The sequence below is a fragment of the Chenopodium quinoa genome, unplaced genomic scaffold (genome assembly GCF_001683475.1).
Source record: "Chenopodium quinoa cultivar QQ74 unplaced genomic scaffold, ASM168347v1, whole genome shotgun sequence".
Classification (NCBI taxonomy): Eukaryota; Viridiplantae; Streptophyta; class Magnoliopsida; order Caryophyllales; family Amaranthaceae; genus Chenopodium; species Chenopodium quinoa.
This window is the reverse complement of record NW_018745240.1, coordinates 233,447-255,666: the sequence shown is the minus strand read 5'-3', so window position 1 is coordinate 255,666 and position 22,220 is coordinate 233,447. Positions and strand designations below refer to the sequence as shown.

The 22,220-nt window shown below is 35.2% G+C and overlaps 3 protein-coding genes across 7 annotated transcripts; 1 reads left to right on the top strand and 2 right to left on the bottom strand.

The window, feature by feature from the left end:
* The first annotated feature begins 1,893 nt into the window (after positions 1–1,893).
* Positions 1,894–6,484, top strand: LOC110711165. 5 transcript variants are annotated; one of them, XM_021889550.1, is made up of 4 exons: positions 1,894–2,043; positions 2,876–2,893; positions 5,040–5,341; positions 6,090–6,484. In XM_021889550.1, the coding sequence occupies exons 3-4, from the start codon at positions 5,126–5,128 to the stop codon at positions 6,201–6,203; spliced, it is 330 nt and encodes a 109-aa protein (XP_021745242.1). In that variant the 5' UTR covers positions 1,894–2,043; positions 2,876–2,893; positions 5,040–5,125; the 3' UTR covers positions 6,204–6,484. The 5 variants fall into 5 exon arrangements, with proteins under 5 accessions (XP_021745242.1, XP_021745239.1, XP_021745241.1 ...); XM_021889547.1 differs by having other exon boundaries at positions 2,876–3,041; XM_021889549.1 differs by lacking the exon at positions 2,876–2,893 and having other exon boundaries at positions 5,017–5,341.
* A 3,527-nt stretch (positions 6,485–10,011) lies between these two features.
* Positions 10,012–12,130, bottom strand: LOC110711164. Its single transcript, XM_021889545.1, has one exon. It carries the CDS (start codon positions 11,424–11,426, stop codon positions 10,383–10,385), a length of 1,044 nt encoding a protein of 347 aa, XP_021745237.1. The 5' UTR covers positions 11,427–12,130; the 3' UTR covers positions 10,012–10,382.
* A 414-nt stretch (positions 12,131–12,544) lies between these two features.
* Positions 12,545–14,900, bottom strand: LOC110711163 (putative pentatricopeptide repeat-containing protein At1g03510). The gene has a single exon (XM_021889544.1). It carries the CDS (start codon positions 14,508–14,510, stop codon positions 13,227–13,229), a length of 1,284 nt encoding a protein of 427 aa, XP_021745236.1. The 5' UTR covers positions 14,511–14,900; the 3' UTR covers positions 12,545–13,226.
* Positions 14,901–22,220: the final 7,320 nt, after the last annotated feature.

The window sequence follows — 22,220 nt, the reverse complement described above, 5'->3', positions numbered from 1 at the left end:
TATGAATAAATAATTGCTCTTTGATCACTTGAGGTTCAAATTTAATAGATTTGTGCATTCACTTTAAGCTTGGCCCAATTGCTAAGTACTAAATGAGCTTACTTTTAGCAACTTTATATTTGATCACTTCTAGGGTGACTAGTTTATTTCTAGGTCCAATAAACAATCTGCCAAAATTCATGATTATGGGTTTAGATAATTTCGAAAATAAGTTGGCCATTAAATTTCACAAAACAAGCGAAGACTGATAACACGTGATTCTTTATCCCAAAACTCCCAAATAGTCCTACACTAGATATAGGAGGGACAATCGAGTGAGACAAGGCTGAACAAAGTAAGCTCGTTAGGCTTTCATTCAAACTTTAGCCAAGTCACAGGTTTTGTTGAGTTTAACATTTCAAATCTAATATCAAATCTCAACTTACCATAAAACTCAACTTGATTTCGAAAATTAGAACTTAACTTTATGTTACGGCTATGTTTGTGTTGTTATTTCTAATTTTTTTTTTACCGTATTAAATAAATTCTGTGCTATTATTTCTTTTCTTTTTTTTTACAAGAATTTTGTGCTATTATTTCTAACTTCTCCCCATTGTTTTTATATAATTTTACTATTTGGTTAAGGGCTATGTATGAGAAGCTGAAAAGGTAAATAATGAGGATAAATATTAATTACACCGATTTGCACGTGATTTTGTCATGAATTCCCAACTTAATTCCATTTTAGAAAGTATATTTAATGCTTATAAATAGCCCTACAGACTACATATATCATTACCTTAAAATAAAATACAAAAAATAAAAATAAAAAATTAAGCCATAGCTTCTCGAGCCAAGTTTTGTTGGTTCATCCGTCTCGAAAATTTCGAGCCGAACTCAATCCATACACGAATTAGCTCTGCTCATTAACACCCCCCGTTAACTCGTAGTTTTAACTTGTAAGGTCTCTAATTCCCTTTTTTGAAAGCCTTCTCTCTCTCTCATACGCTGAAGCGTACTCTGAGTTCTCTCCTTCATTGAAGTGGCTTATGAGCTTTCTCTCCTCCATTTAAGCAGCTCCTAAGGTAGATTTATTTATTTATTTTTTTATTAAAATCATTCTGTATCAATTTCAACTTGGTCTAATTGCTACATGGGTTAACAATTGTGGCATTAGTTGTTTATTTGGGGCGAATTAGGATTAACAGGCTTTGACTGTTAATCGGTGTTCAATTAATGTTAGCTTATTCAATTGTAATCCCCCATATTTTTCTTAGTAAATAATTATATATATTTTTTTCATGTATACGAATATTTTATAATAATTTTATACTTGTATAAATATTTTTTGGGAATGATTTGACAAAATAAGAACAATAACTTATTTTATACCCACTTTGGGCCCATGACTATCATCTTAATCCTACTAAAGCCAAAAAAAAAAAAAAAAAAACAAGAAATCCTTAAGCCCATATTCCCATTTTAATTAAGTAAACTTCTTATTTCTCCTCTCAAAACCCTTGTATGACTATTCCTATTGCCTTCCCCTTAGGCCTTGTTTGATTCACCTTATTTTTACTGATCTGGTCTGGTCTGATTTGATCTGGTCTGGACTAATCTGATTTGACCAAACTTTGACATTAAGTGTATGATAATCTATAAGGAAAAAATATATCAAGTGAGATCTTGTTAGATTCGTAATAATGTGTAGTTTATTAATATGTAATTTTCACAATTTTTTTCATTACGAAATTAAGAATATTTAGCGATAAAAAACCACACATAAAACGATGTTCTGATCTGAACATATTTTTTCTGATCTGATCTGATCTGAAATTATTTTTTCTGAAATAAGTAAAAATAAGTTGAACTAAACAACACCTTCCTGCTTCCCATCTATTGCTTCCCCTACTGCCTTTTTCACACACACAAAAAAAAAAAAAAAAAAAAAAAAAAAAAAAAAAAAAAAAAATCCCTCCTGCGCTGCTGCTGTCACTGCTGCTACCGCCGCTGCTCAGCCCGCTGCCGCCGCTGCCCTCGCCACCTGCTGCCACCACCCATCCGGTTTCCTCCACTTCCCCTTCTCTTCTATCTTTCTCTCTTTTCTTGTTTAAATTTCTTTAAAGCTTCAATCTTTACATGAATTTTCCAATGATTAATAATTTTTATGGTTTGATTATGTATATGAGTTATAAAAGATTGCATATTTATGAATTATACTTTATTTGATTTATGGAATAAAATTTCAGATTCGGTTTATTCAAAAATTGAGGGTTTAAATGTTGATTTTTCATGATTTTTGGGTTTAAAACGTGATGATTAAGTTACCTAATTATAGTATGTGTAAATTATGTTTAAATTCAATTATCTTGATTATAAATTAAATTTCAGGTTTGAATTATGTATTTTTTAGGGTTTAAGTTGTGAAATTTGAAGGTTTAATTGAGTGTTTATGAATCTAATTGAATTTTAATTGTATATTCCAAGTTTAGATTGTTGTATTCCTACATTCTACTATTAAACTAAAATTCCAGATTTTTAATCTTGACTTCAAAGGTTTTAAATCATGGTTTTATGATGAATTTTTTGGTTTTTAACATACTAACGTACTATATAATGATTATTTTAAGTGGAAATGTTTATGAGGTTGTTTCATAATTTTAAATTAAATTATCAGATTATAATCCTACTTTAAAGTTGCTGGAATTTTATGCTATAGGCTATATTTTCATGATTTTAACATACAAACTTGTAGTTGAACTTTGAATTATTAACTTTGACTATTGTGAGCAATTTAAAGGCATTATTTCAATGGTTTAAGGGGTTTTAAAGTAGTTTGGTATTGCTGTAAATTATATTGCTTGGGTATTAATTGAACTATTGTTGCTTTGTTTAGGAGAGGACTTCGTAGAAGGTGACTTCTAGTCTTAAAGTGGCCAACCAATTTGTGTACTCAAGATACGTACAAGAATACGAAAAACCTTGACTCTTGGAGCATGTTTAAGGACTTGGAAAAACTTAGAATCATGCTAGGGAACTTGTGGATTGGTTGAAATCGTTTGGTAATGAGCTTGATTGATGATAAATGTGATTATTGGTTTGATTTATGTATTCGTATTGATTTCCTTATAAAAAAAATTATTTATGCAATAATTTGCAAAATGAGCCTAGTGGCAAAGATACAAGGATGTATGGAATGAATTAATCTATTACTTGTTCACTAATATTGGATTGAAATGAGTAAAGGGAGAATTAAAGTCTTATAAGACTAGGTTGAGGATTTAAGGTGCCTTATGCACTTAAGGTGTTTATACACCGAGGTAGTTAAAGGAATCAATAATAAGTATTGTTTGTCACTAATAAATCAAGAATTGAATTGGAAATTTGAATTGCTTGAATAGTTGATGTTTGATCGATTGTATTATTTTGCATGAGAGTCATCACCAAGTTTAAACCGGTAAATCACGTAAAGTGTAAGAAGGATGAGCAATAAAACTATGAATTTATAGTATTAGTTGTGTTTTCAGAGGCCGTCTGATCTACGCGTCTCTTGTTTTCAAATACTTTTAAAATTATAATGAGTTAGATGAGATCTCATACTAGCTATGGCCACAGAGTCGGGCCCGTCTGCCATTGGATGTTTATTAATGTTCCGAAATGGGGCATAGGGTTTTCTTTATTAATGTTCCGAAATGGGGCATAGGGGGACAACCCGGTCTATTACTTAATCCAATCAATTAATGAAATAATCAATGTTATTTAGAGAAATCTTAGTAATGTCAACAATTGAGTCATGTGTTTGAGTAAATGATTGTATTGCGTGTGTGTGCAGAATGATTTCTAGTAACATGCTAGGCTCTTTACTATATTTCGTAGCTTGTATGTACTCTTGCTGATTGCGTGCTTTTGTATGTTTCTTCTTGATCATGGCCTTCGCCCTTCAATGACCCTGTAATGATCCAATTCTTACACTTGTAATATTGGGGAGCAGATTTAATCACCTGAACTTGCATCAAGGTGATGGGATTTTGAGTGGAGCGTCGGTTAATCTCTTAGCTTATTTCATTTCATAAGTTGATTTTATTTTGACTCTAATTCTATTTACTTCCTATTTTACTGGGTTTTGAATAAGGGTCGTTATGGTTTCAAATTGTAAGACTAAATTTGGTTTTGATTGTTAGTTTTGAAACTTATATTTTTTTTTTCAAAACTAAGTTAGTTTTTCGCTGCTGATTTCTGAAATTAGCCTTAACATTTGAACACGTGGCGGTAGCACGTCAGTAATTCTCTTACAGGTTATTAAAAGTATTTACAGGTTATTACAGGTTTTAAAGAGAGAATTATTGGGGTGTTACATCAATGGCTTAGTAATTGTTACATTATAACTGTTAATTAATTAGTCAATTTAGGGTTCTTGTACTATTGATTATAATTACTCAAGTTATGAACAATTCCAGCGATTCACATTGATACTATTAAGCAAGAAGAACTTTATGTGATTTTTTGAGCCTTATTTGATAACCGAGTCGAATTTGGTTCCTAACCCTTTAATGTTAGGATCATACTATGAAAATGTGAACTTAGAAATGGAATATTGGTGAAATGATGGCGAATGCTTAATCTCGAGGGATTGGGTCAATGTGATTAATCAGGATATGTTTGTAAGTGATGTTTTGTAGGTCGTGTCATGTTTGATGAATCATTTATATCTTCTTCTTAAGAATGAGTGCAGAATGTAAGGAATTAAGTAAAAACTTGAGCATTTTAAACAAACAATACCCATATTAGTGTTTGATCTTGATACATTCTAAGTATCATGAATTTATGATAAAGAATAGCTGCATTGTAAATTTGCTATCAACTTCTTTTGAGAGAGATGGACATTGTATTTAGGGATTAAGATGCTTTATAGAAGCGGATATGACCAGATGGAACTCCTCTCCCGATTATCATTTACATCTACTGATAATCAAACTCATCTTATTCCTGTCGTGTTAATGATAACTTCTTCAGGAAAAAATTCTGCTCTTTTGACAGTGGTAGCTGCCTTTCTAAAACAGGCTTGTTCATTCGGTACAATTGAGTGAGAAGCCGAGAAAGGAGGGGAGCAAGAAGATAATTAACACCAACAAGGAAAGAAAAGGAAATGGGATCAGGACTTCATGCTGTGAAAGTTTGTAGGCAACTTCTCAAATCTGTGAAGAAGCACATTGGACAGGAAGACTACAAAAGGCACTTTAGTGATTATATAATGGAAGAGTTTAAGAAGAACCATCAACTGTCTGATCCATCATCTATACAGAATAAATTGAAGTTGGCAAATGATTATACTTTCTTGCTTAATAGTGTCCATCATCACAAGGTATACAATTCTAGAGCCTTGCATTATGTGAAGTCGAATTTCATTTATAAACAATTAGACGTTCATAGAAGAAGCCATCACTTGTTTCTTCTGTGTTTGTGTATAGTATATCTTTATACCTGTGGATATTCTTTTCTCCTCTCTTTATTATGGGATATTTTCTTTTCTCTGGGGTCCTATAAATCTCAGCTAGAGGGTTGGTTTTTATATCAGATAACCTGCATAAAACTTGAGTAGACCTTTCACATTTCATTTTCTGATGCTATTTATAAGCTATCTATATATGTTTAAAATTCTATTTGGCCAGCTAGACAAATGAAGCCTGATCCAGGGAAAAAATGACTTGGGAGCTCAGTACATTGTTCTTTCTGAATAATGCATAGTTAATGTGGAAGTATGTATAAATGAACTGTTGTCCTGATTCAATGTTGCTATGGTATGGGGGAAAGGAAGTGATACTATCTACAGATTGATTTGATGTTAGATGAGTGATCGAAGAACAGTATCTACGAAGTTTGTGGATATCAGTTATGCATCTCATCTGAAATCTTACTGTATTAATATTGGTGAATATGTTCAGCTCTATTGTTCTAGGACCTATGGCTGCTTATGTGCCTTTACACATCTTCCATACTTGATAAATTATTGCCTTTTTCTTTCCTTTTGCTTATTTGCTACAAAATTACTAGTACACCAATTGGTGCACTGATCTTCTAATTTTATCATGATCTTCTCATTTTTCTTTTAGGAGCTCCTATTCTCCTACAACATTGCTGTGGACAGATCAGATGAGATGAAAAGGATACTCGGAAAATCAGCTGCCAGTGTAGGGCTTCAGCTTCCTGAGGTTTATCAGTCTTGACACACGCATATATTATGCACCCTTTCCATTCATTTTTCACTGTCTTCATAATAAGCAGAGTAGGAAAAAAAAAAAAAAAAAAAAAGCAGAGTAGGACACCTAATGTACCTAGAACAAGTTGACAAGCTGAAGACTGGCTTAGCTGTTTGACTGTGGCTCTTGTTTGTTTTCTTCCAGTTGAACTGAACCCTTCTTTGCAGGTAGTGGTAATGTAATTGTACTAAACAATGTATGAAAGAAGCGATGCTTGATCAAAGTTAGTCAAAGCAGTTTTATTGAAATTCCTCTCTTTTGAAGTTTCGTATTTTAACTCTAAAATATTGCTATACCAAATATGAGTCAAATAGACAAATAGTACAGGAAGTCAGAACAGAACGGTAATTAGCCTGACAGTCCTCTGGAGACTATTTGGCTTCTTTCAGAGATGAAGGGATTCACTGGCTCGAGAACTTATTCGAGCTTATCAAACTTAAAATTCTACCATGAATATTTGAGTATTTACAAATTTGGCCTGTACAAAAATTGAGTATTTGAGTCAAAAGTATATCTATTCAAATAAATTTCTGCTTATTGCAACCTGTAAACACATGCGACAATGAAGTCTGGCTTGTCTTGCCAGGGTCAAAAGAATCTATGATTGAAAATATTCGTCTGCAGTAATTTTTGATGCTAGGAATTCTGAGCTTTTGCATCAGTCATTCAGTTGAAAAATGATTGAGAACAGCTGTGGTGGTGCTGATTCCAAACTCCTCAATATCCCCGAGAAATTATGCACGTATGGTTAGCCTTGGCTGTTTCAAATGCCTGTCTAGTGAACATCTCCTGGTGCACGACTGAAGAAGGACTTCCTAATGGGATCCTACTCCTTCAGCAGAAGCATAATCTGTAAATGCCACGTTCAATGCAGAAAGGATCAACTGATTTCGGAGTAAAGTTTCATTGGGTACCGTTTTATTACAATCAAATTATTCATCTTCATCTCTATATTACAGCTCTGAAAATTCATCAGTCAATTCATGTTGAGTATAAACAAGCTCTTTCATTAGCATAACTTCACCCTATGGAAGTTACTGCACTAATCATCCTTCAGGGATTAATTGAGGAACGTAGATTCTACAAAAACGACAAAAAGACTAAATCCCAAAAGGATTTGGCGTTACTAGTAACAATATCAAACCTTTTATTTAAAATTAGGCCATCGTTTATTTTATAAGTCACTCATTCCTCACCCTTCAAACACACACATAGGAGAGACAAAAAGTAAATACTGGTAAAATTAATTCACATATCAAACCTTTTAAGTGTATTGACAATCTTAAAATCTGATCATTTCTGCATTATGCAAATTGACAGGTTCGAGTTCAGCTGCAACATTAGTTTACCTGCTAGCTGTCTAAAACCAGCAACTTCTGATATAATGGAATCACCCGTGAATTTAGAAGCTGTTTGAATAAAAGAATTACGGGACTTAAATGTATCACATTTGTAAGAAAAATACAAGAAAACGTATTCGAGTTAATGGTGGAGGGAAAGAGGGGGAAGGGGAATAGAAAAGAGAAAAGCAAAAGCAGAAATGGACTTGTGTTTTCCTTCCACATCCTTCCAACTCCAGACATATTTGAAAGGGAAATATGATACCCCAATTATCCGCCAATTCAGATCTAAACAATTAAAATTGGATCCATTACTTTCCCTACCTTTTGTTACTATGAAATCCATTCATCCAAACACGCTGTAAAAGGATCTTTAAAACATACCTTTAAAGACTGACAGAGAAAAGAAGACTTCTGAAAGAACTATATGACAGTGTGCTTGGATAGTTCCTGCTTTTCAATATCCAGATGAAAGAAGACATAATCAACCTTGAGGGCCTGCAATTATGTCTGGTAAAAAGTCTCTGATGTAACAGTCCCACTCTTTTAAACTATCATCACCATCAAGAGAAAGATAAAAATTTCACACAGTTGGATTACCCTCATCGAAAACTATCATCAACATCCTCATTGTAACACAGCATAGCAAGAAAGTGCAATTCCGAGGAGAGAGGTCTCCAGAATCATATTGCTATTGATCTCATCTCCAATTATGTCTCTAAGAAAAGCACAATCATCAAGGTAATGTTTCCAAGCAAAGCTGCTTTATTAAAGAAACTCAAGATGCAATTCAACATGCCATTAGTAGGCCTCTTTCAACAAAACATTTCCAGTAAGAGGGTTCTGAAACTTGACCATATATATAATCATTTCCAAACTAAATCCTATATTTCATATTGTAAATAGCATATACATGAAAAGCTAAAAAGTTTATTAACCACCAACAAAGGAGTTGTCTAGAAGATGCAGAAACAAGTTTAAGGTCTGCCCATACCATACCATAAACAAGGTAGGCAGTATCTTTACTCTTTTTTCAGCAACTCATTAAAACAGGGTCACTAATATTTTGGCTCTGATCAAGAAATTGGCCAATATGTCAGTCTCATTTGCCTTTATTTTTACTGAAAAAAAGTCAAGTTCAGGAATAACATAATTCATAATGAGTGTAGATCTGTTTTTCTGGAATATGTTCATAGCCATTTCTGTTTAATCAAAAGAGAAAGAATAGTTATGCATTGAAATGATAGAATGCTACCTACATATGTGATGTTCTGTTTATATGTCAAGAGGCAAGATAGCTATTCACGTATGTGGATGAACATTTACGATAAATATACAAGGATAAATACTATGCAAAATATCCCAAGCTCAGGAGGTCCTCCACAAACAATCATAAAATTTCGTAATTCACATTAGGAATGCATAAAAAATTAGACACACAGTAAAAAAATTCCACTCTCCTCCAAGGCAATGCTCCTCCTCCTAACCCTTGTAGATTTCATTCATGAAGGAAGGTGTCCTTCACCATCTGTTGTATATGTATTTGCCCTTATTAACCATATTTAGGACAGGACCAAATGCATAAAGTAAGGAGAGATTCAATTTTTGATTGAAGGTTTGAGAATTAATTATATCTTCACTTGTCATAAATGTGGGAGATGAATGTAACATTGGAGCAAAAATTAGGCTGTCACAAACTGCATGACTTCCAATATAAAGATACTAAGGGCTATACTTTTACTGCTAACTTAAAGAATTAGCCCAACTCATCTATCATTACTAGTCCACTAGTCATGGAGTTACTCTTGAGTCTTGACCTCATTCGTTGACATTTTGCTCTAGATCATTGAAACTTTGTTTTAACTTTTGGATGGATTGGTGCAGGAAATAATGGAAATTCAGATTGGAAGTAAATGATTAATCATCCTATGCTAATTGAAAAAAAGACAATAAAATTCTCTCTGCACTTGAATTCCAGTAGTCTGGCTAAAGGAAAATATTAGAACATTCTACAGATGCATCATGTGGATGCACTGTCACACAATTCTGAGTCAATGGAGCTCTTGATTACCAAAATTCTAATTCAATCATATAATTTCAGTGTACTCAAAAACAGTTTCATGAAATTCTAACATTTTAATGACATGCATAACCTCCGTTACTAAACTGGCACCATTAAATTTTAGCAAAAATTAGAAATACAACGTACCAGAATGGCTGATGTGATTGATCGCCTTGATGCCACACCATCCTTAGTTCCAAGTCACAACAATTACAAACAAAAGATTCCAGCAAGTTCAACGGATAGCTAAATATTTCTGTTGCATCATCCAAGACTATTAAATTACCATAGCAACATCAAGCAGGCTTGCAATGCTAGTGACAGCCATACAGAACCAAAGAACGCAGAACAGGGAGATCTCCAAGAAGTGAAAAAGGTTAAAAAAAAATCTCTTGATTGTTATTCCATCAGTGCAACCACATACTTGTACAACTAGAATGAATGAAAAACATTAAGGGTTCCCCCTTTGCCTATAGCATACAAGTTTTGTAAGTATACCATACTAATACATGTTTGACTAGCTAAGCTATAAGAAAAATCAAGCAATTGATCTCTCCACTACGAGAAAACTCATGCTAAAAGTTAATTCAAAACGTAGAGAAGTATACATCAGGAATCACCCAAGACACATCAAAGATACAGGGATAAAGCAATCTCTTACAAAGGACCAAAAGCTTACGCTCCATCAAAGATGCTATCGGTAATCAATGTCAGAGAAGGGCCAGCTAAATAACAAAACCATCACTACAATTTTTGTTGAGACTGGATAAGTAGAGCATTAAGCATGATATGAACTGCGGCTTCATATACAACTCCATCATAATGCATTCCATCCTCTGTACATCTTTCCCCACAATTTTCACTCAAAGACTGAATATCCAACAACACAAATGGGCCACCAGGCCGTAAAAGCTTAGCACCACGAACTCCCAAACCGTAAGCAAATTGTGTTGCGCTAGTCATTCTCTCTCTCTTCTCTTCAGTATTCAGCATCGAATGTATCAATGTTGGCATCCCCAACCAAAACAAATGAGGCTGAGATTTACCAACCAACAATGGCATCACAGAACGACTCAGAAGCTGCAACGAAGCATCATAATGAGTCGCGTTATTCACATGAAGCATATGCCAAAGACCAGAACCCATGACCAGAACATCAGGGCAGCTATGATTCCTATTCAACTCCAATGCCAAGTGAGTCAAATTATTAACATAAGGAGCCCATACAAAATCCAACTTCAACCCTACTCTATCAATCACCAAATGATAATCACTATGCCTCTTAAACAACTCCCCTCGAACCGCCACCATTTCTTCCTCAACCAACACCAAATCCAACAACGAAAGCACGAATAACCGCGCTTGCGAATCCCCAGCAACCATTACCCAAGACCCATTAAGCAGATCCCCAACATCATTCCTACCCAACTTCTGAAAATCACAAGCTAACACATTCTCATCTGACAACATCCATTTCCAACTAGAAGAAAAATTCATATTTCTAGGATGATTTTTCCACTGGATCCGATGAAGAAAAGAGATACAAGATTCACGATTCTCAAGAACAACTAAGGTCGAAGAAGAAGATGATGATGAAACATCAGGAAAAAAGTCGGTAAGAGAAGGAAAGTACGGCGAAAGATGAACAGCAACAGCAAGTGAAATGAAAAGAGCACCACTAAAGAACAACACTTTATTGCGGCTCAAATGCCACCCAGCTAACGCCATTGGAACAAGAACTACTATACAAGCCGCCAATACACCTAATTGGACGGCACCTAACATCATATAAACTAGCAAATTTCCATTAAATCCAACAATTAATCCCCAAAAAAGGGGAAATTTTACAAATTATGATCTGGGTATTCAATAATTTTTCTGGGATTTCGTTATTTTCAGCTGTTGAATCGAGTAATTTGTAATTTAACAAAAACCCATGAAATAATTAGTGAAAAGTGAATGATTCTGATCTGTGTATTGAATTGAGATGTTACCTGAAAGCTGAAGGTGCTGCAATGGCGGAAACTGGGTGATGGGAATGGAGTAACGACAAGGGAGGAGAGAGAAAGGGGAAGTTGTCAAAGTCAGGAAAAGGCGAAGCAACAAACGACGATTGAGAATTGTGAAGAATAGAGAAAGAAAGGAGGGAAGTTGAGAGGTCATGTGTCAACCATGGATGATGATTGTTGATGGTTCTTGGCAATCGGGGCGTCGTCAGTCTGAATCAAGTGCGGTTCAGTAGTTGTTAAACACACATTAAATTAAGGGTGTTTTTACTTTTTAATCGGGGGTTTTATTCCTCTAATGGAAAGTTAAAGAGATGTCTGGTTTGCCAAGTTAGAGGTGAAACAACAGTTGAGCACGGGCTGGGACTTGGAAGATCATGTATTGAGTGAGATATCTTGTGCTCAAATGGATCATCCCATCATGTAACAGATTAGTCACGAAAAAGTTATGTTATGTTGACATAGGTAGGATCTTTCATTAATGTTTCGATATGTTACATTCAAGGATGTGATTAATCCATCGTTGAGTTCCATATTGATCTAATGGTTGAGATACCTTTTTAATTTCACTCACACACTATTCTATTTATGCTATTTTCACTTATTTTAGGCTTTATAAGTTCAAACAAAATAAGTTCCAATAAGGAATTATCAAATTTCAAATTACAAACTAAAATAAAATAAATTTTAATAAAATCTAATAAGTTCATATAAGTTCAGATGAGTAAAAATCAGATTAATAGAATATGTGTACAGTTATCAATGAGGTCTTGGCCTAGTAGCAAAGATTGAAGACCCGTATGTGGTAATTCACAAGTTCAAATCCCTCTTCGGCTCTTCCTATTTATAATCTGTAAATATCGTCTCATTTACATACACAAAAAAAAAAAAAAAAAAGGTTTATTAATAACTTTGCCATGATAAATTGATAGGTGAGAAATAAACCCCTTATGGCTTTATAATAACTTTATTTTAATTAGTTTTGAGATAATAATTAAACTTAAGCAAAGAAGATTGAGAGGAGTAATTTATCAATCCAAAATCTCTATTTATCACTTCACCAGGATACACATCATACAACCATTTTCTTATCTTTCCTTTTGTGTTCACGCTTATTTTGCTCATTTTCTTATCGCTTCCACCAATAATATCCATTAATCTACAAAATGAAGTCTATACAAAAAACCAACAGGATTAGTGCACGAGCAATGACAATAGTGATGTGAAAAGCAAAACAAAGAGGTGTCCAACAGCAATTTTGGTCCTAGTGAATATTCACTATATATTTTCGTATTATCAGACCCGAAAATGTTTCTGTTCAACGGATCAAATTCAGGAAAGATAAGCCGGCATATACCATGATATACGTCTGAGGTCTGGATTGCTGGCCTTGCTGCTCAATTCTTGTTAAAATATTCTCTCATTCTCAAGGACAGACCAATTTTAGTACACAGGATTGGAAGCATTATAGTAGAATCACAATAGACACTACCAGTTGCAGGCAACTTGGGAATCCATTGAATTTCCATTGTTTCCATTTTGTATCCTGCTTAACTTAAGGGACGGAATAGTTCCTGTCCAACTACACCCAACTGCTACCTGGTGCTATCTTCACTCGTCTTTCTTTCATTTCAATTCTCAAGTTATTAGCTTCTTCATATCTTCCTGCGCTTGCATAAATTCTAGCTAACAGCACATAATTAGCAGCATTATTAGGTTCTATCCCAAACAATGCTCTTCCAGCAACCTCTGCAAGGTCCACCTCTCCATAAGTTCTGCAAGCTCCTAACAGCGCACCCCAAGCTTTTGCAGTTGCCTTAACTGGCATTTTGGTCAAGACGTCGTAAGCTTCATATAATTTCCCTGCCCTACTTAGTACATCCACCAAACAAGAGTAATGATCACTGGTTATTTCCACACCATGAACCTCTTGCATCCTTGAAATGTAACCCTTTGCTTCATCAGCCAATCCTGCATGACTACAAGCTTTCAGTACGCCCAACAAAGTAATCCCATCAGGCTTCACTTTCGCGTCTTCCATTTCATGAAAGATGTCCAACGCTTTTCTTGCCTCGCCGTGCAATGCATAAGCTGAGATCAAGCTACTCCATGCCACTACGTCTCGCTCTCTCTCCTTCATACTACAGAATATGCAATAAGCATAATCAGCACATCCACATCGCCCGTACGCTTCAACAAGACAACTCCTAAGCTGTGGATTCGGATCAATATTGTTCCGCAAACTATGCCCATGAATCTCTCTAATCAACTTTAAAGCCCCACCACCAGCACAAGCAGAAAGCAAAGCCAATGCAGTAATAAAATTCGCCCTCAACCCAAAATCCTGCATTCTTCTGTAAAACGCAAGAGCCATGTAACACCCATCATCTAACCTCGACAAACCATCGATAATCGAATTAAACGTCGAAATATTAGGAGCAACATCCATAGATTCAAACAACCCTAAAGCCAGAGAAACATTATTAGAATGTGCATAAAGTGAAATCATTACATTCCATACAACATCATTTCTCAGGGAAATTTCGTCGAACAGTTGGCGTGCAGAAACCAAGGAAACACATTTCCCATAAAAATCAACAAGAGCAGAAGCTACAAATGGGTTTGATAGTAGAGAAGATTTGGTTATGTGGGCATGAATGGAGGTCCCAAGAAGTGGGCAATGGAGGGCTGAGCAGGATTTGAGAGTGAGCGGGAAGACATAAGGGTCAAGAGGAAGAGCCAGTGCAGAGTGAATGTGGTGGAAGAGAGAGAGTGCTTGGTTATGGCGACCTTGATTAACGTGGGATGTTAGCTGCTTTGTGTAGGAAAGCAAGCGTAAGAAGTTTGAGTTGTAGGAGTAATTCATGGCTTCCGCAATTTCGCCATTTATTCTCGAGGTTTCGTGTTTGCTTGCAAATGTAATGTTCTTCGAATAGGGGTGAAAATGAGTTACTACGCTTGCGAATTATTTTTTATGAGGACAAAACTCAAGTTAACAAATAAGTTTTGGTATCAAGCTAAGTTTGGTTTAATGACAAAGTTTGTATGCTAAGCTTGATTTAGTGATAAAGTTTGTATCTCACAATTAAGAGGTTTTCGGATTAAACCCCATTAGTGACACTTTAAGGTGGGGATTTTCCTTACCCTTCCCCCCTACTTTTAAAGTGCCTAGTCTATTAACTCGGGTTGGAAGAACCTGTGAGAGATTTCGGTCCAATAGGACCTTTCTCCTTACTAGCAAAAAAAATAAATAAATATTAATAAATAAATAAAATACCAAATAAACAAGTTTTGGTAAATAGCAATTAAAAAAAATATTAATATTTGTTTGGGTGCCAAAACGGATTCCCATTTTGGGCCTTACTTATCAATTGAGCCACCAAGCTTAATAGCCTCAAGTTATATCCTATGCATGCAAGTCAGCCCAAAGGCCATAAAAAGTTCATCAAAGGAGCCCATGTGCTCAGATCGTGACATGTGTCCTAAGGGCCCCAGGTTCTATACATGTCCAAAGGAAAGGGACTGAAACTCGAAAACAGAGCAACCTACACCAAAACCACCGCGTAGGAATGTTCACAAGCCCCTAGGCGAGAGGCAGCTTAGCATCCACAGTAGGTTGACACATCTGAGGGACACGCCGACTGACGCATTCACAACACCTCCTTCGAACAAAACAAGAACATTCGCCTTAATGGAAAAGACAGTCGAGAACGTACACTCGGCTGAGCATAGGAATAGGAAAAGCGATCATGACTCCCAAGAGATCGCCTTTTGCCCCATGGATTTTAGAAGAGCAAGCGGCAAAGGTCAAACTACCTTCGCACATCAAGTTCTCTGGCACGATAGATCCGAAGGATCATGTCTGCCATTCGAGCGGCATATGTACCTGTTCCAGTATTCCGAGGCAACATGGTGCAAGTATTTCCCAACGACCCTAACATGGTTGGCTCAAACATGGTTCTCCAAAGGTCTCGGGAATGGAACAGTAACAGGGTGCGATGACCTCAAATTGAAATTTAAGGCTAAGTTCATTGCGAACAACCGCCGAGAAAGATAACCGTTGTGTTGATCGGCATTAAGCTATGGGAGACTATCTGGCGCGGATTAGCACCATTGCGGCTGAGGATATCGACCTTCGGTAGGACGTAGCAACTTTCGCCGTGCAATCAGGGCTGAGGAATGGGAAGTTCCTTAACCACCTGGTTAAAAAAACTAACCATGGTTAGTGATTTTAATTACAATACTTATTATCTTTGGTAATCAATTAATACTGGATTACCAAAAATAATAACTTATTTTCCAATTCACCAAAGAAAAAAAATAAAAAAGTTAGATTTTAGCAAAGAGAATTTTCTAAAAATTTATCCTAAAACTCAATCAACAATCCGAGACATCACCCGAGTACAAAATCAGGTAATTGAAAAGAAGAATTAAAATTTCACACCAATTCACCAAGATGCAAATATCGAAGGTTTTCAAATTCATAAAGAGTAAATTCAATTGTCGCGCGAGTTTTCATTCGAGTTCGCCATAAGTTTTACAGACGTTGTGGAGTTGTTATATAAGAACGAGAGGAATGAAAAAGGTGGATAAAAAAGACATACGAGGGAGAAGGTGATGTATATAGAAGAAAAGTTTGGGCTATAAGTACATTTTGGTAAAATGATAAATATAATAAATTTGATTGGGTAACCAAATAGAAAATTATAGTATAAAATGGAGGCCTTCCAAAGGGAGGTTTGATAGGTACTTGTATATACATATCAAGGGACATTTGAGACATTTCGCATGAAATTTACCCATCTCTCTCCTCCTTTTCTCTCACCCCCACGTGCTGGATTTAAGTGTACCACTGGGTGATTAATAGTATCACTAGATGATCAAATAGTGTCATTGAACATTCTGTGGTACTATATATTCACTCAATGGTACTGTATATTCATTTAGTGGTACCAACTACTTATAGAAATAATATCACTACATATTCAATGATATTATATAAGATTTTAGTGGTACATTTAAAAATTGGTCCAACTTGCTAATCTCTCTCCTCCTTTCTCTCACCCCCATGTACTTACAATACTTTTTAATATTTTAAGGAATGATATGTATTTGCAAATACATATCAAACCTTCATTAGTACTTCCTCGTATAAAATGGTAATACCACCTTGGTGAAATTAAATGCACCCAAACTTATATTTTATATTCACATATATGTCACACCCTTCACTCATAGTAGACAAGAGTTTTTCATTAACAACACTTTAAATTTATTTAACTTCTAATAAAATTTTAATTAATTAAAAAATTCCAGAAACTATTTTAGTTGACCCCCATTTGTAAGTTATCTACATAAATAGCAAATTACACTAGTGTTGTTAAATAATGAGTTTAGTTATTTGTACCATTAGATGTTTATTGATCGTGAATGTTTCACTAAACTATATAATTTATACATATATCAAGTTAATTAATTTATAAAAAAAAAAAAAAAAAACTTTTGTACGTTATTCCTTTTGTTTTAAGAGTGCTTTTATTCTTACTTTAAAAAAATAAAAAATAAAAAATAAATAAAAAAAAAACACTTATTACAATAATGTGAAGTTCACATGCAATTATTGAATCCTCATTTTATTAGTGATATATGATTACTCAAAATATGATCCTCGTGGATGTTGTGATCATTTTAGATGATTTCCACACAATATTTAGATTTTATAAAGATATAATATGGTTGATTTCTTATTAAGAAAGATTAATCTGATTTCATGCAATTAAGACTAAATATAACAATGCCTATGTTGATTTATTACCAATAACATATTACATGAAATGACACATGATTAAAAAAAACAAACATGGTTTTATACCATAGAAAGAAAGATTTTTTTAATATATTGTGATAACTGTTTGGTATTAAATTATTGGAAAACTAGATCATGAATTATGTATTATCATGTTCAAATATTACCAAACTTGTGATGTTTTTGGCCTTCTATTTATCATGGATGAAATAAGTTTTAATTAGTAAAAATAATCAAACTTCAAGGAAAGTAGTTCAAAACAACAATAAATTAGTCTCATCAAAATACATCAAATTAAACCTTTAAAATTCCCTCCTTCAAAAGGAGATCACAAATTCTTATTATTATATAAGTTTAACCAGTTTGAGTTTATGAAGGATATATGGTGTTCTTCTCAAGACATCTTTAATCTTCATACATTTTCCTCTTACCTTTATCCTTGTTGCATTTTCCTTTGTCGTCTTGGTCCTTATTGTTGTTCCCCTTATTGAGGAGATTCTGATATGCTTTAGATAGAAATGTCTCCACCCTTTCCTTAAGAGTGAGGTCTATCGTCTTCCTTCTCTTACGGCGGTGTTTTTCAAGATCATTTGTCTTTCCTCCACTTGAGAAAAAATATTTCTTCATTTACCCTAAAGCCTCGCGACTTAAAAAAAACAATATAGAAATTTTAATATATATACTCCGAGATATTATATAAGACTAGAAATTTTTAACCTCGTATTTGCATTGTAGAAATTATTAAGACTATAAAGTACTACAACACTGATATATATTTTACAAAAAAAAGCACTTATACTGCTTGGATCTTGGTTGGAACTAGGTTCTAGAAAATGGATATCATAGGGAACATTTTCACCATTAGAGATTTTTCCTGAAAACCTAAACTCCCAGTTCAGCTTCTTTCTAGTTGAGCGTTTCTCCCTTGAAGTGCTCGCTTCCGCAGACTACATAAGAAAATAGTACAAAAAAATGTGAATAATACCAATCATATAAAAAATTTAAAAAAAAACATGTAAAAACTTAATTATAGAAATAATCATACTAAGATAAGCTTACATTATCAGCTGGTTTTGGCTCCATCTCAGGCTTCTTTGGGAGGTAGCCAAAGTGAATGAAGTCATCAACTTCATTTAGAGACCTAAATTGTTGGTTGGACCATAGATGAGTACAGAACTGCAAAGCAAGGTACAACTTAGTAATATTAACTAGGGTATAAACTATAACATGTATATATCTTTAAAACAAAGTATTTATTTTATACCTTATCAATCCTTATGTTGTCGTTTCGAACAGACATTGTTATCAGCCAATTCTGTAAGCGCTCATCTAGTGAAAACCTTGACATTCTTCTTTGCTTAATGTCAAAAACCAACACAGTCTGCAAAATGTTCATTTATTTGAAAATGAATTAAAGAGAGAGGGAGAGAGAGAGAGAGAGAGAGAAAGAGAAGTGAACTGTTAAACATCGCCCGCAAATTCCTACATAAAGCCCACAAAATAAGAGTGAAATGACACTTTTGCCCTCATACTAAAAAACACACAATTTCTCTCTCTACTCTCTACTTCCACTTTCTCTCTCTAAATTATTTCCAGAGCTATGTCGAGGCGGCCCGGCAAGGAAGTGGCGGCACCGGCGGTGGGCGGAAGGCGGTTTGCCGGCCAGAAGGTAATTTTTTTAATTTTTGTAATTTTTTTTAAAAAAAAAAAACCTCCGGCGACGGTGGGGCGCCAAGGCGAGACGCCACCACCACGGAGGAAGCGCCTAGGCAAGACGCCCGTACGGTGGTGGCGGCGCCTAGCCCAGACGCCACTACCACGGCGGCGGCGCAGAGGCTAGGCGCCACGGCCGTGGTATTAGCGTCTGGGCTAGGCGCCGCCACCACCGTACGGGCGTCTTGCCTAGGCGCCTCCTTCCTTTTTTTTTTTTTAAATTTTTTTTTGTTTTTTTTTAATTTTAAATTTTATTTTCGAATTTTTTTTTTTTTTTTTTAAAAATTTGTTTTTCTTTTTTTTTAAATTGTATGTTCCCTTTTTTTTTTATCTTTTTTTTTTTAAATTTTGTTTTTTTATTTGTTTTAATTTTATGTTCTATTTTTTTTTTTTTTAAAAAAAATTGTATCTGGTTTTAATTTTTAATTTTATGTTCCTATGTATTTTTTTTTTTTTTGAATTATATTTTTGTATGTAAAAAAAATTATAAGTTCCCTTTTTTTTTTATAAATTTTCTTTAAAATTTTGATGTTCTTCTTTTTTTAAGTTTTGTTAGTTTTTTGTTTTTGGTTTTTTCTTTGCATTTTTGATTTTTTGTTTTTGTTTATGTTTTTCATTTTTTAGTTTGTTGTTTATATTTTTTGTTTTTGGTTATATATTTTGTTTTTGGTATATTGTTTTGTTCATATTTATATTTTTTTATGTTTATATTTATATTTTTTATGTTTTTATTTATATTGTGTTGTTTATATTTTTATTTTTTATGTTTATAATTTTATTTCCGTTACTTGTTTATTTGCTTTTGTGTTTATTTTCGTCCTTTTTTGTATTTATATTTTTTGTTTTTGGTAATATTTTTTGTTTTTGTTTTTGTTTATGTTTTTTTTTTTGTTTGTAGTTTATATTTTTTGTTTTTGGTATATGTTTATGTTTATATTTCTTATGTTTATATGTATATTGTCTTGTATATATTTATATTTTTTATGTTTATAATTTTATTTCCGTGACTTGTTTATTTGCTTTTGTGTTTATTTTCGACTTTTTTTAATTTGTTTTCGTTATTATGTTTTGTTATTTACTTGGAGTTAGGCATCGCAATTTAGACCTGGTGCGGGGAAGAGTATTGACGTCGTGAGGAGTACGATCTACTCAATGGAGAGCTCGGGGCCCAGACACGTTAGATCCCGTGGTATTTCGGCCTCGGCCCGCAGAGAACGGGTGCACTGTTCTGCGGACGATCAAGATGATGATGATGATGAGGAGGAGGAGGAGGAGGAGGTCGAGGAGGAGGAGGTCGAGGACGAGGATGATGCAGATGAGAATGTCGACGATGAGAGTGGACCATATGATGATTACGGTCCATTCAGTCAGAGGCTTGATGATACGTATGAGACGCATAGGGTAGATGTGCGTAAGGGTCGAGATGGTAGGTTTGTTAGTAGATCTGGCACATCATCTGCGTCCACTGTGTCTGCGGGTAGCAGAAAACGGTCGAGGGCCGTTAATGATTCTTGGATGGTGAGGGGTGAGGTGGCCGGGGGACCTATAGACGGGAGTGTGATTCCTAGCTTTTTAGGACACATCGCTACCCGTATTTGGGAGGACCAGGAGAGGGCTTTGGATACAGGCATTTTGAAATGCCAAACCCGGGAAAAGACTTGTAGGTTTTTGTGTAGCTGGGCTGATGCTTGGCCGGAGGAGAGCGAGATGGTCGGGCGATTGAGGGCCACTAGAGTGAGTCTTCGTCAAATTCAAACCAGTAAAGGTAACCACGTGCTTGTGCCTGGTGCAGAAGCTGCTGTATAGGGTTCCTTCCCTCTGACCGTTCAAACCTCAATTTCTGTCTGACGTTGTAGATGTGTCTTCGGTTTGGCTGGTCTTCGGGGAATTTCTCTAACACAGACGCTAATATTTTAGCGGGCTTCACTTGAGCATCACTCATTTCTTTTACAACTAGTTTCGCAGCTGGACTTAGGCCGCTTAACTGCCGATGCCCCACTTTGTATGCTATCAGCTCATGGTTGTGATATCCCCATTTGCCGTAACCCTTCACTTCCCAACCGTCACGCCTTTGATGTTGTCGAACCTTAACTCGGAACTGACACCCACAACCTTTCCGCTTTGAGTCAAACCGAATCGCTTTACTGAAATCTCGTTCTTCTCTTTTGCGATAACGGTCGCATCTCAAAATGCGATCCATTCTACCATCCCGTTGAGATTTATGAGTTGCTACTACTAAACAAAAGCCTGATCTAATTGCAACCTGTTTTGCCCAATCAATCGCTTGTTGAGCATCTTCGAACAGGCCATCATGTACAAAAATCCCACTGTAATCATTTCCGTCTCCACCATAATCCTGTAACAATAACATATAACGTATAAATATAATTACATTAAGATTAAATTAACAAAAACAAACAAAAAAAAAAAAAGGGGATTAAATTAAAAAATAAAAAAAAAAATAAAAAAAAATATATTCCCCTAGTGGCGCCTGGCTAGGACGCCGGAGCCACGGCCAGGGCGCCTGGTCAGGACGCCGCCGCCATGGTGGCGGCGTCCTGGCCAGGCGCCATGGCCGTGGCTGCGGCGTCCTGGCCACGCGCCACCACTATGGTCGAGGCTTCTCCACTAGGCGCCGTTACCACGGTGGCGGCGTCCTGGCTAGGCGCCACAACCACGGCATGGCCTTTTGGCTAGGCGCCAGCCACCATTTCGTCCTTACGATGCGTTACGAACCTCGTTTTCCGATGACGACGGCGATTCTCCGGTGATCCTCGGCGATCCGGTGCTGCTCCACATTTTTTTAGTGCGAAAAATTTATCTTCGGTTAAAATTATAAAAAGGGCAAATTTGTCAAAAAATTATAAAATGTGGGCTTTATGTAGAGATTTGCGGGCGATGAATAACAAGTCCCAAAGAGAAACCATAATAAACATTTTTTATATCATTTAACATCAATGCACATAGTATATCACCAAAAAAAATTAAACAATTTGAAAAAGGAAAAAAAAAAAGAAAAAGAGTGATGCATGTATCTTCAAGAAATAAAACATACAC

What these genes read in the sequence shown, in the direction of transcription:
- LOC110711163 (XM_021889544.1), bottom strand. Translation starts at nt 14,510, where the DNA reads ATGAATTACTCCTACAACTCAAACTTCTTACGCTTGCTTTCCTACACA.
- LOC110711165 (XM_021889549.1), top strand. Translation starts at nt 5,126, where the DNA reads ATGGGATCAGGACTTCATGCTGTGAAAGTTTGTAGGCAACTTCTCAAA. An exon ending in ATAGTGTCCATCATCACAAG is followed by an intron (nt 5,342 to 6,089) that starts GTATACAATTCT and finishes TTTTTCTTTTAG; the next exon opens with GAGCTCCTATTCTCCTACAA.
- LOC110711164 (XM_021889545.1), bottom strand. Translation starts at nt 11,426, where the DNA reads ATGATGTTAGGTGCCGTCCAATTAGGTGTATTGGCGGCTTGTATAGTA.